The sequence below is a fragment of the Varanus komodoensis genome, unplaced genomic scaffold (genome assembly GCF_004798865.1).
Source record: "Varanus komodoensis strain SLA01 unplaced genomic scaffold, ASM479886v1 scaffold40, whole genome shotgun sequence".
Taxonomy (NCBI): Eukaryota; Metazoa; Chordata; class Lepidosauria; order Squamata; family Varanidae; genus Varanus; species Varanus komodoensis.
The window spans coordinates 7,571,922-7,588,696 of NW_025335942.1; the positions used below are offsets into that span (position 1 = coordinate 7,571,922).

The 16,775-nt window shown below is 53.5% G+C and overlaps 1 protein-coding gene across 2 annotated transcripts; it reads right to left on the reverse strand.

Annotated features, from left to right (window-relative positions):
- Positions 1–1,743: 1,743 nt before the first annotated feature.
- DTD1 (D-aminoacyl-tRNA deacylase 1) lies at positions 1,744–16,611 on the reverse strand. 2 transcript variants are annotated; one of them, XM_044442938.1, is made up of 6 exons: positions 16,536–16,611; positions 15,681–15,771; positions 15,193–15,428; positions 13,434–13,531; positions 9,441–9,613; positions 1,744–2,969 (listed from the first exon to the last, which is right to left on the reverse strand). In XM_044442938.1, exons 1-5 carry the CDS (start codon positions 16,576–16,578, stop codon positions 9,458–9,460), a joined length of 624 nt encoding a protein of 207 aa, XP_044298873.1. In that variant the 5' UTR covers positions 16,579–16,611; the 3' UTR covers positions 1,744–2,969; positions 9,441–9,457. The 2 variants fall into 2 exon arrangements, with proteins under 2 accessions (XP_044298873.1, XP_044298872.1); XM_044442937.1 differs by lacking the exon at positions 1,744–2,969 and having other exon boundaries at positions 9,439–9,613.
- Between the last annotated feature and the right edge of the window lie 164 nt (positions 16,612–16,775).

A 16,775-nucleotide genomic window follows, 5' to 3' on the forward strand; every position in this document is an offset into this window, starting at 1 on the left:
ACTCCCTCTCTCTCTACCTAGTGCTTGTCCCTCACAAATCTGCTTTGACAGTTACCTAGGATATTTGTCAACAAGACCTTTTTGACTGCAAATTTCTCCAGCACGGTGTATTTTTCCTCCCGAATCTCAGACCACCGACACCATGCGCCATTTCATACGCATCCTCCAATACTCACCCTTTTTCCAGACTACCAGTGTTGCCCCACGGGGAGCTTTTGCAGCCCCTCGATCGCTGGCATTGCCCTTTCCTACCGACCTACTTTCCAGCACTACAATATCCTATTTGAGGTGCAGGGCCCAGAACGTGACCCAAAAGGGCTCTATCACTGACATCAGGTAAGCAGCGGCTGGCCTTTCGATTCTGTTCCTAATGACTGTCCACACTGCATCTGCCATTTCCACAACCACTGCAGCCAGGACGCCGTTTTCATGAAGCACAAACTTGTACCCAAGCGCACGACAGCTGGGGCCCCAAGCGAGGAGGAAGTTCTGCTGGCGCCTGCTAGCAACTCACATGCAGTTGGTGGATCCCCAGCCAGTGCATGTCCTCTTTGCAGTTACCCCAGAAGTACAAGTTGGGAGTCTTGGAAACTTTCCAAATTTTGGACCATTGAAACTCAAATGCTTTGGCCACCTGATGAGAAGGACTCGCTGGAGAAGAGCCTGATGCTGGGAACGACTGAGGGCAGGAGGAGGAGGGGACGGCAGAGATGAGGTGGCTGGAGGGAGTCGCGGGGGCAGTGGATGCGAGCTTGGGTGGACTCCAAGGGATGGTGGGGGCCAGGAGGGCCTTGAGGAGTGTTGTCTGTGGGGTCAGGATGGGTTGGGCGTGACTTTGCGACTAACAACACAGGACCTGGCAGGAACGCAGGTGTGCACTCAACAGCAAACTTCAGCCAATGGTTCTTCCCTGATAGGTCTACCTGGATGAGTGTCCCTAGATGATATATATTTGAAAGATGCGCATCTCTGTATTTTTTTTAGCTACACATCTAAGAATACTGCATTTGACACATCCTGCCAACAAGTCTGAGAAAAGATTATTTTCCCAAGGTACTCAAGTCTTCAGAGTATTTTTTCCCCCAGATTGTAGCCACTCCTGGCTCTGAAAGCTCAAGGTAGTACCCAAACTTGAATATTTATTTACAACATTGGACTAAACCACACCCAAACACTTTGAAACCAGTTTGCTGTATTTGCTTGCTCACTTAACATGTGGGAAAACCTGTCTGTCAAAGGACCAAAATGGCAGCCCTTTCCTTCGGTCCTGGAGGAAAAATAATGGCAGGAAGGGCGGACTCGCATTTGAACTAAACCAAATTATAAATTCAGCAAAGGTGGTGATCTAGCATCTGTCCAGCACCAGCTGCAAGCTGCGAATACACCCCAGTTCCCAACCTCCTTGCACAACCGCTGATTTTGGCAAACTGGCGCTTCCACTCTCACCCAGAACGCCTGTGTGGTAAAACCGGGCCTCCTTCGCCAGCTCTGGCAGAAACGCCCCCAGACGGAGCACGAGAGGCGACCTGTCACGCGCTCAAGGCTGCCCCACACATTACAGACCGAACGAGTGCGCCGCAGCAGAGCCAGCAGGCAGAAAGCGAGTGCTGCCCTTGGGAGACAAGGGCGATTCTGGGGACACAGGCAGACTTTCCTCGCAGGCCACTGGTGGCCAAGCTCGCTGCACCGAGGAAACCCGCCGAGTCCCCCCAAAAGGCAACAGGCATTCAACACAAGAGGCGCTCAGGTGGCATTCTTTATTAATCAAGTGTTTTTCCCTTTCTGAAAAAGTTTAAAAGGCACACGTACAAACACATATTGTTCACAGATAAATAAATCAGCAGGTCGGTCTTGTTCAAATTCCGTATTTTCCACATTACAGCCACACGCAAAATGCACACATTGGGAACAGCGTCATGAAAGGAGAGACTGGGGGACACATCACACGAAGCAATCGAAACAGGAAGCCCCAGTGAAAACGGAAGGAAGCCTTTTTATTCTACCAAAACAGACCCTACAATCCATTACCATGGCACTGCTGCAACCTACGGAGAATAGCCGCCACACGCTGCTTGGGGGCAGCGGGCCCCTTCCCGCATGGCGCGAGAGCTGCTGCGGCTTCCGGCATCACCGCAGCCAGGTGGGAATCCTCGTGCCGCCGCAGAGGCCTCGGTGCCGCAACGCCTCTGCACATCCCCTCTGCTCCAGCTTCTGGAAAGGCGGGGGAGCTGCCAGGGGGCACCTTCCGCGTGGCCGGGGCGCTCGCACTTCCTGGCCGCCTGGAACGGACTCGCGCTGGAGCAGCTTCCATGTGGTACGAGAAAGGGCTCCATCGAAGCCGGAGGCTCCCAGGGGGTGCTTGGGGCTGGCTGTCCAGCAGACCCAGGTTCTGCGCTGGGGCGGGTGAAAGGTGGGGCCGCCGGGACACAGCCCGCCTCCACATGGGGAGCAGACAGGCCTGGTCCCCGTCCTCACGCTGGGCTCGGTGGCCCATCCGAGGGCTTCTGAAGCAGAGGGGAGCGGAGAGGTGAGCCCAGCCGGGCAGCACGGTGCCGGCAAGCCCCTGCCTCCCTCTGGGGACTGTGTGGACCCTCCTCCTCCCTCCCTCCCTCCCTGTGCTCCCTTCCGGAGGGGAGTGGGCCCCTGCAGCCCCCTGCCACGAGCCCCATGGGTCAGGTGGACGACGGGGGGTCTTCCCACCTACAGTGGCAGCCGGCCTGCAGCAGAAACCTAAGAACCCGAGAAAGAAACGGAAAAGGGGAACCAATCACTTCCACATGTAAGCGCATTAGCAATGGACACAGATAACATTCCTTTGGTTGTTCTTGCGTACAGCACGGTGCAGATCCCGAACTTCTTGCGTCTGCTCCAAATTCGCTTTCTGCCTGAATTTTTTTCATGGAGGAGTTGAGCATCATCTGCTAATGAGTGCCGGTCACCAGCAGCTTCTTACGGAGTCTTTTTTTCTGTCAAAATGGGGGGAAATCATCATGCGACGCAGGCAAACAAATTACCCCCAGACACAACACGCGATTTGAAATTGCCTCTGATTGTAAGGATCACCTCCATGAAAAACCCGAGGGGCAACTTGATTGTCCGTGCCAGTTTACAGTTCTCTGGAAATGCTCGTCCTCATTCATAACGGTAAAACTGTTACCGGATTGTGCCAGTCAATAGCTGGGGCAAACCCGGGTGGACCCCAGACCAGAGCCAAAAGGAGCCTGAGACGAGACTTAGAGCCAGAATCAGCTTTATTCTAGTGCACTATAGAAGAAAGGGAGACAAAAGGGGACATTCAGCCCAAAGCAGTGTCTCCAAAGTCGCACCCCAGTACATGCGTTTCATACCCTAGGTAACCCATTCGGTCACCTAACACACATCTAATGCATCGATCCATCAACGGATACACCCCTCCCGTGCTGGAGAAAGAGTCCTTTCTTCTGCCAAGGACCAGACAGTTCCCATGCCTGTTTCTCATCTGCTCGAGATTCACACAGCCTTGCCATGTTCTTACGCCCTGCACATCTGCAGCTTCCATGGCGGCTGCAACCAGTCTCCACTGTCCGAGCTTAGCCTGGGATTTCCCGAGCTTGAGACCGCGAAGACAATTTCTGGGAGGCGCGCGTGTTCCACCCTCAGAACCACACAGGAAGGTTTGCTCAGTGCTCCCAAACAGCAGAGAGGCCCCTGCCTGAATCTGCAGGCTTCACACAGCTGGCAGCTTCACGTTCCCTTTTCTAGGATGCGAGCACACGGGGGGAATGGGCGTTTACGTGCCACAGGCACTTCCCAGCCCAAATGTCTGAGAGCCACAGGGACATGGAAGATGGCAGGGAACTCTCCCAAGGAACATTCCCGGACCTCTTGAGCCAAACAGACACCGCTCTCAAGGGCACCCCACTGCCCTGAACTGTGCGCCATCTATTCCTTTAGCCAAAGGCATCCACAGCTCTTAACCGGACTGTCGCAGATCTCTGCAGAAAGTCACGGCAAACATCCTTCCAGAGTCATACTGACTTATTTCCATTCATTTCGCAACCTCCCCAATTAGTCTTTTTTATATTGCCAGTGGCTGCACAAATGGGAGAGAAAACGTCACTTTCTGCAGGCCCATTATTTTTAGAAAGACTGATAGTGGAGCCAATCTCTACTAGCACACCATTTAAAAAAAATTCTCCTTTAAAACTGTAAGTTTCGTTAGAAGCCTTTCCTGAACCCTTCCTGAGGTGTATTACTTCACTCTGCGCTATCTGTGGTCAATAAACCAGCCGTCAACCACATACTTTACGAGAGAGTAAGCCTGGGAAAATATGGGTAGGATTGTGCTGGTGGAGTTAGTCTATTTTTAAGTGCCTTAAGCAAAACATAGGTCCCTGCCTCCTAGGAGCATACAATCTAAGATAGACACATGGGGAAAGAGCTGAGAAAAGGGAGGCACAGAGGATACTGAAACTTGACACTCACTGGAAACTGTAATGAAAGGGCTAAGCCCGAAACTCTGCAGAGAAGCTGATTCTGAGGAGGAATCTGAAGAGCAAGCCACTGCAGTGAGGAAAAGTGCGGAAGGACGGACGGACTTCAGGCTTCGGGGCAAGCAGTGGAGGCGGAGGCATGATGAAGAGCGAGATGCCTTTGGGTGGCTGAGAAGGGAAGATGCGAAGGACCAGCAGAGGCCTTTAAGGGTACCTTAGCCTTTCAGTGTTTTAAAAATGTATGTGTATTTTAAATCTTTGAAAGACTGCTCTGTTTTATTTTGGTTTCTTTGTTCCTCTGGGTTTTGCATTGCAGTTTTAAAGTATGATATTATATTTTATAATGTCATGTTTCATGGTTTTAATTGCTGTGAACCACCCAGAGCGCTTGGGCGATTAGGCAGGATAGCAAAGTAACAAGGATAATTAAGGGATACGAGAAATAAGCTCAGAAGATATGGTGCAGGAAGGCCATGGAAGGTGAAGGAGGAAGGTGTGGGTGATGCAGACGTGAAGGGTGGCCAGCAGTGGGACAGGAAGGCAAGGTTCACGTGATATGGGAGAGAGAACGATGGGGTGGCAGGTTTGGAAGAGGCAAGACTCACGATTTGGCAGAGGGCGGACAGGACGAAGGTCACTGCAGCCAAGCTGAGGGATGGGCCAGAGAATCAATCGCAACGTTCGCTGCGAGGACAGGAAAGAATGGGACTATGTTTGCAATGTCGTACAGAAGATGTGGGAGCAAAAAGGAGGACGACTCAAACAAACGCTGCTCTCCTGGCGAACAGGGAGAATGGTTAGGGGGTTCCTCTAGAAAAAGCTTGGGGGCAAAGGGAAACCGAGTACTCCTGGACGTGAGGAATGAGACCATGATGAGAAATGGAAATGGAACAGGCGAGCAGGCAGAGGGAGAGAGGACTGGGATAGAGATGCAGCTGGGAGCCTATCGTGAAAATCATTTGCTCAAAGGGCAGGGTTAGCCGAGGACCCTCTGTGTGTCCGTTAAGGGTGATGGATCGTCTGAAGAGTGGAAGAGAGGTCGGCACATTTGAATTCAGCGGGGAAGAGGGCAGAGGAAGACATGGCGGTGAATTATCACAGGGAGATGGTCGCAGGAGCAAATGTGGCCAAGAGAGAAGCCAAGTGGTTAAAGGCGGGGGGCAGAGTGGCCATCTGACCGTGAGACGGGCGGACGAAGCCTGTGGGAGGCGGCTGGAGAAGCGGCCGCAGCTCCTTTCGCTCTCAGGTGCCATGTGCTCAAGAGAAGCCTGGCAAACACAAAAGAACTGAGCGGGAGCCTAAATTTCACCGTCCGTTATTGCCCCGTCCCTGCACCTATCGGAGACGTGTTGAAACTCTTTATCTGCCCAATCTGCAGGTTTTTCTTCCAGCGTTTGCTTAAAAATGGGACCTGAGCCCAATCCAAGCTCATAAAACTGAGCTAGGAGAAGTGGAGTTCTGTAAAGGCAGCACGCAATCGCCTCGCCCGGGGTCTGAAGAAAACACACACAAGCCTAGGGGCAGATTCCCCAAACGGCCACTGCCTCGGCTGCCGCTTTCCTTTTCGGGGAAAGCGGCTGAGTGCCCGGGGACGGCCAGGACACCTGCACTCTGTCGGCATCCTGGATTCCTGCCCATTCTGACTTCCCACCTGGACGTGTGGCTCCAGACGTGCTTTGGGCCTTAGCCGACCATCCTCACCTGGACATGGAAGGGGACAGCAGCCAGCGGAGCAAGGCCATTAGCGCTGTCTACACCCCACTGGGCACATGGTTCCTCTTTTTCCTGATGGTGGTGACGCCCACGCAAAGCTTTCACCCTCTGCCACGGGGAGAGCTCCGGTCTGGATATTCGGGCAGCTCTGGGTGGCGCCTTCCTGGCCTGGGGAAAAGCTGTGCAGCCAGGAAAGCTGCGGGAGAAGGGGTGAAGGAATGCCCCCCTTCTCAGTTATTCCATGGACCACCTTCCTGGCTTTGTGTTCCGGTTACTATGGGATGACCCCTGCGCAACCAAGAAGACCCCCTCCGCTGTCGAATTGGATTTAATCACGGCCTCCCCTAGCCTGGCCGGATTTGGCCACCCACAACGGAGGGCACAGCCCTTCCACACCGCCCAAGCCAGGAGGCCCAAGCGAGGTGCCGCCCTGCGACCTGCCTTGCCTGGAAGCTCTTCTGCGCCGAACTCTCACACCGGGGCTGGGAACACTTGCGCCCAGTCAGCCAATTCAACTTGCCACAGGTGATGAGCAGGATCTTACCTGCAGGGTTTATTCCTGCTCCCCAAGCAGACCTGCCCTGCCTCAAGGCCCTCCTGGAACAGTGAGTGTGGCCGCTGTGCTGGGAGAATATGAAAAATCCAGAGTGACAGGGCAAAGTCCCGGATTTTGTGCTGGGCACCAATCCTGGAAGGAGCGCTCCACTCTCAGTCCCTGCCCCCCACTGTTCAACATCGCATATTCTGGTGCATGCGAATTGAGCGCGAGGTTCCGGACTGACTGCTTTCAGAAATGCCGGGCTAGGCTGGGGGAAGCCCGGCATGGCTCAGCTTCCAGCGCAGCTGAGGGCGAGGAGTGGGGACTCCAGCACGGAAAACTAGACTTGCTGTACACCAGAGCAGGGGCTGTGCCCACGAGCCACAGGAAAACAGCTGGGCCCGAGACGATGGAGAGCGTGTGGGGCACTGTGATGGAGAGGTGGACTTCCTTTCGCTTGCAGGCACCCTTTGGTTTTCCACGAGGGGCCTGCGGGCGGATGCAGCACAGCCGGGCTCAGGCAGGCAGGCAGAGCACAGCCAGGCCTGACAGCAGTAAGCAGCCCCAGGCCCCGAGCCTGCGATGCCGCTGCTTATCCATCGCAGCTCCTGGCTGCTCAGAGCCCTGCCGGTGGCCCCCGCGGCAGGCCGCAAAATCCAGAGCAGCCGTGAGGCGTGGCATGAAGTGTTCCCCTTGGTTCATCTCGAACCCTACGCGCTCCCCAGTCCCTCCAGCCCGTCCACAAGACCCGCGGCACCAACTGCTGTGAGCTTCCGCACCACCTCCGCGCCGTGGGGCTTGCAGCAGTGCCCACCTGCTTCTGGCAGGCCTGCCTTTCCTTTCAGAACGGCTCCCCGCCATCGCAGGAGCTACTCCCTATTCAGACCTTTAGTGCTTTCCTCTCGACATTTCCCACAACGCTCTTTTCTTCCCTGCATGCCAAATGAGCACCTTCTTTTCTTCTTCCCTTGCTTTATTCGACTGGAGGACTCAAAATGAATCCTCCGGAGATATTATATTACCAATGCCCAGCATGTTAGTTTTAAATGCCTCCCTGGCGGGAGGTGGAAAAGCCAACGCAATTTTCAAAATGACAGCATGGAAAGCGGCTTGATTGAATGGCTCCCCTACAGAATTTTATGCAACCGTCATTGAACTCAGGCAGGGAAATTGTGCAAGGGGCTCCGTGAGTCATTCTGAGCGGGCAGCCTCACCCCCGACACAATCAAGAGCCGTTTCGGGTCGTGCGGGGAAGCCAGGATGGAGTGACTGCCGACGTGCTCCATCGTGTGGCCAAAGTGATACTCTGCCCATGAGGATGCGAGTTTCTTCCCAAGGTTCAAGAGAGATGGGCCCTGATTCACCACAGTCCGCCACGGAGAGGCGCGCAAGGGCCTTGGGATGGTTTTTGCTCCTGAGAACCAGCCTCTGAGCCTTTTACTTGTCATTCTCGGGAGTGGGGGGGAATAACCACAGATGATCGTTCAAAATTAATCGCATACTTTATATTCAGTTCTCCAAAGCAAGACTGGAAGTGAACCGGGCATGTTTCCCCCCGTCTTTCCGGACCCCCTGTTCAGCATCCCATGACGTCCCAACAGGCAAATGAAGGCTGGCCCTTGTCCTCAAACTAGAAGGGCCGGAAAGGCTTTTTTTCTGTCTAAACATGCAGAGGACCGTGCCCTAAAAAACCCAGTTTCATTCTGGTCTGAAGGCAAGCCGTAATCACAGTATGCCAAGTTAGACACTGCGCAATGGTTTATGCTGAAGAAGAAAGCAGAAGCAAGGGTGAAAGGGGCAACAAAATTTTGTGATTTATTTCCGATTCTATTCTGAGGGTTGTCTGAACTGAGATATTCTCGCACACCCTTTAATCCTCTATAGTAGGCCAGCATTAGCATTTCCATACTGCAAATGGAAGGTGGGGGGAGGGGTGGGGGGAGGGGAGGGGGGGTCCCTAAGGCCAAACAAGGTGAGCACTGAACCAGCGACCTCCGTTTATAGCCCCACCTCTGAGCCACTGCATTCTGCTAGCTGCTCAGCTCGGTCCAAACAGCTTAATAAAACAAATCGTTTTTAAAAAATTCTGGCAGTGAGACCAAAGATCGAAACCAACAATTCCGCTCATCATGTCACGAAAGCCAATTGGGTTTGAGGTTGTCCCGCGTATCGCATCACACACGGGAAAGCTGCAGTCTAGAGCAATGCATATTCAGGACAGATTTGTCCACAGAAGGGTGTGCACACACCAGAGTGGTGAAGATGAATGGTCTTTTTTTTAATTAATCAAAACCATGCATGGTTGCTAAAAAAAGGTTGTTTTTCTGCCTGCATAAAATCCAAGACATTTGGGTCACGCAACCTTCTTAAGAGCAGATAATGCTTTTTGTTGCATCCTATTTGCTCAACTGCGTCTTGCTGCTCAGTGCTCCGGAGCCGCTGCATAAAACTCAGGTGGTCACAAAGGTGTTTCCAAAATGACTCAGTGGGAAAAAACCAGCTTTTTTGGAAAGGGGGAGATGCAGGAGGCAGAGGAGAAGACATGGCAAAAGGCATTGAGAGGGGAATAAAACAGAATTTGAACAGCAGATCAGCATTATAATAGTAAGGAAAGAAGAGCGAGGGCGACCAGGGGCCTCCGAGAATTGCCTGCCACCCTGTGACGATGCGTGCCAAGACTGGCTTACGCTATCCGCGGGAAAGAAGGCGCTATACCTGAGCTGCGCTTGGGGAGCTACGGCTCCCGTTCCGAAGAGACGTCCCCCTCTGCCCCACTGCTTGCACTGGGGTCGTTTTTGCTTCGAGGAACATTCCTTTCCCGGCTCGATTCCGAGGGCACCTTTATCCGGGTCTTCTCTTTCCGCTGCTGCTGCTTCTCCAGTTTCGCCAGCTGAAGCAGAGGAGAAAAAGAGGTTGCATGAATGCACATGGAAGGCATACCATATCCCACACGAGACGGAAGGGAAGCATCTTCCGTCAACTGTTCTGCAGACAGCTTTCCTTCCATCTCGTTGGCAGGGAGGTCCCAGGTCTAATTTTCTGCTAAGCACGACGTACAAGCCGCTGCAGTTGGATTGTGCCAAAGCTGCATCTTGGAAGCAACGTGTCGGCAGGTGGACCTTCTTGAATGACACAGGCGCTCCCCTTAAGCGCAGCATTTCAAGACGGCCTGCCAAATTGCCACGACTCGAGTACCAGGAAAATGGTGACTACTGTGAGGGCGACCCAGCTGAGGTGAAGCGCTGCAGCTCGTCTCACTGGGAACTTCACGAGCAGGAGGAGCAGGGCTGCCCAGAGCCGGCCCTTCCTTCCTGCCCGAGGCTTGCACACAGCAACAGTCCGTTGCAGCACCGATCACTGCTGGCACGTCGGAGCCTGGGGGCCTTGCAACGCTGCAAGCTGAACAGCAGCCTCGGCTCCTAGGAAGAGCGGGTGGGGACCAAACCGGCCTGGGAACTGTTCCCCAGGCCTTCCCTTCTGTTCGTGCTGCAGGCTTCAGCCTCAGGGAGGCTCCTGCTGGCGGAGTGCCAGCCGGAAGGACCGCCGCCTGGGCAGCTGGTCTCCCCCAGGGCCTCATCGCCGGGCCAGGGCCCAGGCAAGGCAGCGACTCTCCCTCCTTCCCTGGGTCCCCGCCCGTCTCTTCCGAACCAGGTCAGCCCTCACCATCTGCCGCGGGAATGCTGGCAACACCTCGATGGAGCACCAAGGCCTTTGCCCACCCTTTGCTCCGCCTCTTCCTCGGTGTCCTCCCCATCAGAATCCAGCCACGTGGGCCCTCAGGAAGTTTGCAAGGTGGGAGCGCCCGGTCCAGGCACGACACCCCCCGCACTCCCCACAGCAAGACCATGCGGGGAACGGCCAGAGTGGCTCCAAGCCAGCTGCAGAGGGCCCTAGTCCAGCTGTGGCCCAGGCCCGACCTCAGACGGGGGGAGTCCGCCCCACGGCCTCCAAGCAGCCCCAGCGCGACGCATACCCGCCTCTCTCACTTGTGTTACGAAGGGAGGTTTTTGCACCCTGGCTGAAGCTGAGGAGGGGCAGTTTTTCCAGAGAGCAGACCTTCCCAAGAGTTACACAGCGCCTTCTCAGTCTGCACAAAGGTTGCTTTCCTTCACCACCAAGTAACGACACGGCACAGAAAGAAGGTTGCCAAATAGGCCCCTGACACCGTCGCCAAAACAGCCACCCTGTTCCCAGTCGTGAGAGGCTGCACTTCCACGAGGTGCCGGCCGCCACGAGCCACTCCTGCGGCAACAAAGCAGCAGGCTGCTGTGTCCGGAAGGTCTTGGGCGGTCTTAGCCTCGACACCTGCTGATCCTGCTGATCCTGTCAAGCGATGCGCTAAGCCATGGGGGCGCTAACAGACCAGGTGACAATCTTGTGCGAGAGACGAGGGCGGCAGAGGTGAACGGGGCGACGTAAGAGGCAAGGAGACCGATGGAGTAAAGCTGGAAGCCCAGGCCTGGAGTGTTCCAGGGCTTCACTGCAGAAGCTTCAGGAAAGGAAATTTTGCAGGCTTCCTCTCCTGGGTTTCACTTGCCCTCAGGTGCGAGGAGACCTTCTCAGGCAAAAATGATTTTGGCCAGGCTGATGGGCAGCTGATGCTTCTGAACAAGAAGAAACTGAAAGGGGCTGGGGGCACAGGTCACAAGTGCGGAGACTCACAAACATCCAGAGCAGAGGTAGGGGGGCAGTGGAGGGAGGCCATCTCTGCCCCCGCCATTTCCTGCTCTGCCTTTTTGTCGGATGCCTGTTGGGCCAGAGAGCAGGGGAACCTCGGAGTGCGAGCAAATTCCCCACAGAGCGCAGCCAGCCGCACCCCTGTGCTGTTCAGCTGCTTCTCTGGCTCTCTGCTCAGCTGTGCAAGCCTTGGTGGCCCTCCGACAGCTTCCCTGCTTCCTCATACCAGAGCGAAACAGTCTGAAATAGCTGGGAACCAATTTCCTTATGGACAATAAGAATAAATGGGATCCAAGCAAGGGTTCTATTACGGCGGGATCATTAAAAATTAAAATTAATATTCTTTTTCTCCAGCAGGCCTATTAACAAAGGATGGTACATTTCCAGTACAGGCAGCCCTCCCCTGTCCGTTAAGAGAAAGTTAGCTCTCTAAATTCACTCTGCAAAGCATTTTACGGTCACTTCGGTTCACGGATGCAGCGCCCTTTGGGAAGAATTGGCCGAGTTTGCTTTCAAACATTTACTTTGGAGGGACAGCAGAACCTCTTAAAAGAAGCAACTTGGAACTAAAAATGTGGAGAGCTCTGAGACAGAAAGTATAAAGGAGGCTCCTAAAATTGTTAGCCTATGACTAATGGGGCTGCATGCAAATAAAATCATAATAAAATTTTAAAAAATAAAATTATAAAATTGGTGTGATGATGCCAGGGAGAAACACATGCTTCTTTAGGTACATGCTTCCCACAGCAACAGGTACCAAGGTATTGCCCACATCACAGTGGATGTAAATCACAATAAGCTGCTAAAGAGATCAAAAGATCACTCAGAGTGGATCTCTTCTAAACATGGCTGAGCTTTTCTTGTCCCCTAGCAGCCCGCTGAAGCTGACTTTTTTGGCTGCATAATGGAGAATGTTTTCTCTCTGTTTAGGAATAAAAAATAACCCAATCTTGGGTGTGCTTATTCCCACTGGGCTAAACAAGGCTGGAAGCCAAATATGAATTGCCTTTTTTTTTTAAAGGCAATGGACATATACTCACCATGCTAACCTGACCTGACCTGGAATCCATAACCACAAGTGTGGCCATTGTTGTTACTATCATTTATTCATCTTAAATCCTACAGTTAATTAATCCCAAGGACCCTGGATCACAATGAAACAATAAAACAATGCATCATACTGACATGTAAATATATAAATAAAATACACAATTTGCAGCTGAGGGTCAGATATAAATAGGCCAAAATAATCTAAAATGAGGCTGTTCTCTACCAAAGGAATGGAGCGCTGAGGCAGAGGCAAAAAGGAGGCAGGCAAGCCCCTTCTATGGGATGTCGCGCCCCTGCATAGGAAGGGCCACTGCCGCTAAGCCACGGTTAGTTAGCACAGGACCGAGTCTGAACCGGAAGCGGCGTCCAAGCACGAAGCAGAATCAAGGCTGGGAGTGCGCTTGCACATACCGTCTGGAGGTGACGCCCTGTTTGTGAGCACTGTTCTCGGCCTGGTTTGGAAGTCACTCGGGCTACGCCAGAGGTGAAGTGAGCGGGGCAGGGGCACGCAGTGGGTGAAGGACGTGGCTGAGAGAAATACTGCTGCCAACGGCTCGGCCAGTCAGGGTTCAGCAATAATGCCCTCTCTGCCTCCCAAGCACCATCTGCAGCTCACATAAAAATAATCCTCCTGATTCAAAAGAGGGGGTTTCGGCATCCTATGGAAGACGGGAAGAGTGCGGAGCTCACTCGGGGTGGCCTCCATACTGCTCCTGTGCTGCAAAACTGTCCACCTGCCACAAGTCGTGTGCCTGGGAACAATCCCGAATTTCCCCAGGTCAAACATTAACAACCCTTTCACATCTAACAACACAGCTCAAAGGAGAAAATTCCGGGATTGATCTGCTCCCGTATTTAAATCAGGCAGGCAGCGTATGTCTCTGGGTTGCTTCATTTTAGTCACATTCTGCACTATCTCCTCCAAGGTGCACTGGAGCGGACCTAAAGGAGCCGGCACGGAGCCTGGGTCGCCCAGCACTTACCTGCTTCGCGTCCAGGGGGGCCGTGGGGGACTCCAGCTCGATGGTCACCGGCCCATCATTCTGGATGTGCACCTGCATGTATTCGCCAAATTTGCCATCTGGAAAATTAGAGGCCGCTGGTTTGTTGACGTCGCAATGGAAGTGCTTTCAGTGCAAAGCCGAGGCAACTTGTCCCGCATGTTGCCGAGGCTTTGCTGCACACACGTTCTCCAAGACTTGTGGAGCCAGTGTTGTAAGAGTACCGAGACCGAAGCAGTGCTCTTATCGCTGCATTTATATGCCACCTGAAGGCAGCTGCCTCAGTTCCTCCAATCCATTCTATTTCCCAACCAAACCCCTGTGAGGTGGGTTCAGCTGAAAGTGAATGACCCACTGACCTTCACAGCTGAGTGGGAACTAGGACCTACCCCTCCCAGGTCCCCAGTTCAGCACTCTGACCCCCCACACCACACTGGCTTTCAGTGGCTTTGCAAACAAGCGAGTAAATCAACGAAGACTTCACTGTTGCGCTAACGACTGGATCGCAACCTTCGGACAGCTTCACATGATCACAGCGATGAATAACCACTGCCCAGGGATGCCCTCCAAAACACCCTATGCGTCCCATCCCTGCTCAGCAATGCTAAATTTAAGGTGGTGGCTTCCTTTATGGAGTCTACTCATCTCTTATTTGGTCCTCCGTGGGATTTAATCCACCTTCTGAACCATCTCACAAGAACTATTGAAGACTTCCATGTAAAGAACTGTGGTGGAAACACTTCTGCCCAGGGTATGCGAGAGCAGTATACAATTTAGTGAGAAGTTCTGGATAACTCTGTATGTTCCCAGACAATCCCATGACATGATTAATGGTTTGACAGAATAATAATTGTGTGTGTGTGTGTTTCTAAAGCAAGTCCCTTCCATTCCTTACATGCCTTTGTGTAATCTGAGATTTTCAGGCAGGACAACTTCTAAACTAGTGCAAGAGCTTCCTTCCATGATAATGGTAACACCGAAATAAACTGCAAGCTAGACTTAACCCCCATGTTTTGACGCAGAAGCGTGTGTTACCGTTTATAACCCAAAACCTCCAGCCTGGAGGAATGTGGAAACCTCCATCTTGCACGTCAAACACGGGCCGATTCTAATAAAGGTGGGCAGGTGGAAGCACGCAAGGCACAGTCACAGGAAGGCATCCCTTCCAAAGAGCATGATTCTGCGGCCTGTGCCTCGCACCAATGTCTTTTAAGCTGGAAGGGGGAGCAGGGCGCGGAACCAGGCTCAGTTAACGCATGCTCCGGGCCAATGGGACGGTGCAGCAAACAGCAACCTCCTGTCCCCCTGGCTACCGAAAGCACCGTCCTCCTCTCTCAGTGCTCCAGGGCAGTGCCCTCAGCCTGCAAGAGGAGGGCGGCAAAGTATCGCTTTGGAAGCTCGGCGATTTCCCACACACCTTTATGACCTCCCCATAGTCCCATTCGTAGGACTCTCCTCTGCTCGCTCTCTACCCATTTTTAGCTTCACCACACCTGTACAAAGACACGCCTGAAGGACCGGTGTTTTAGCATTATGACTGATTGTTTTAACAAACCAAAATGACTACTGACTTCTTTTACCCTCAAAACATCTCCTTTTTAAAGGCACAATGATCCATTAAATGAATTGACAAGAGACAAAAGAAAAACAGCCATTCTTAAGGGCAAGGAGCTTTCATGAGCCATCTGGATTCCTCACTGAAAAATGTTTCTTGTATCCAACAATCCACGATTTGTCTTACCTTTAATGAGTTCTGGTTTGTATGTGTTGCGGAGGTGCTCCAGGAAGTTGTTATAGAAAGACTTGGCTTGTTCTGAAGGCATTGCAATGTGATAATCTGGTTTGTTTCCCCTCAGGATACACTGAAGAGTAAACTGGCTGATACACAACACTTCATACTGCTTGTCCATTACACTTTTAGACCAGAGTTTCCCACTCTCATCTTCAAACACACGCAGATTTAAAATCTTTCGAACCCTAGGCAGAAAAGCAGAAGTCAGGAATGGGTGTTCGTTGGAATTAAGAAAACTCCCACAATTCTACACAAAAATGAAAAGAAAGTACAGCCAGGAAATGGAAGACAAATATGATAGCTAACATATTTGTATTTTTATAATTTAGCCATTAAACATGCAAAATACAGATGTATAAGAAAACACACCAACAAACAGCTATGTATAACTGAAACAGAAGAAAAGTGTGATACTTTGTACAAGATTTTGTTCTTACATGTGCTCAAGCTCCTTCTGAGTGTCTTCCGCAGATATACCCAACAGAACACAAATGCCTTGCCCAATGGAACTTATTTGTTCTCCAGCAACTGCAGAAGAAATATTTCTAAATGTTAAAACTTCCAGAATTTCTCTTTGTGTCATGTCAACATGCAGTAACAAAGGGACTGGAAAAACTTGTTCTTAAATTAAGGATCCAGCTTGCCGCCCAAAAAGTGCTGCCCTTGGGTACCAGTTACGCCCCTAAAGGAACATTGCCTCAGATTCCTAGGCAAACGTGAACACGTGGAATGATGTGAGGAGGTGCCTCTCCTACAGGAAAAGTACAGGTGGAAAAACGGGACCAAGGCTCGGCCTATTAGACCCTGCACATGACTCGATTCAAGCAAACTCCTTGAATGGTAAATTGGTCTCCGGATCCTCGCAGGAATGCCCCTGGATTCGAGCACAGGAGGAAGCACGAAGGGGGCGCAGAAGAGCCTCTCCCGGGCCTGCAATGCGCGCGGGGGAGAAAGCAGGGCCTCCGCCTCAGCCTGGCATCTGGGCGGCCGGGCCCACGGGACCCTCGCCCGGGAAAGGCGCGCGAGGAGGGCCGGGCGCGCGCAGAGCAACCGGCGCGGCCCGGAGGGAGGGCGGGAAGGCTGCGCGTCCCCGGGCGCGGGAGGCGGCAGGCCAAGGGCCCCGCGGGGCGCCCCGCCCGGGGCCCTGCGCCGAGCCCGCGCCCGGGGCTCTCCCACCAAGGCGTGAACCGGGGGGCCCGGGCGCCGCAGCCCGCAGGCCCCGGCCTCGCGCGAGGGAGGGAGGGAGGGAGCGCCGCAGCCCTTCCCGAGGCCCCGCCGCCGCCGCCGCCCACCTGTCACGCTGGCGCGGGTGACACGCTGCACCACCGCCTTCATGGCGCCCTCCGAGGCGGCGGGCCGCGGACTCGCCGGAGGCCGCACTGCGCGTGCGCGCCGCCCGCCCCGCCCGCGACTTCCGGGTCCCCGGCCCGCCCCGCCCTCTCCCGGAAGTGCGGCCTGCGCGCGGCGAACAGCGGCGGGAGCGGGAGCTTCCTCGCGAGGCGCGGGCGGGAAGGGCGCAGATCCCCCGCGGC

Coding starts and splice junctions, on each gene's coding strand:
- DTD1 (XM_044442938.1), bottom strand. CDS start 16,578: ATGAAGGCGGTGGTGCAGCGTGTCACCCGCGCCAGCGTGACAG. Junction 15,772..16,535: donor CACCCGCGCCAGCGTGACAG/GTGGGCGGCGGC, acceptor TTTCTTCTGCAG/TTGCTGGAGAACAAATAAGT. Junction 15,429..15,680: donor CAGAAGGAGCTTGAGCACAT/GTAAGAACAAAA, acceptor TTTTCTGCCTAG/GGTTCGAAAGATTTTAAATC.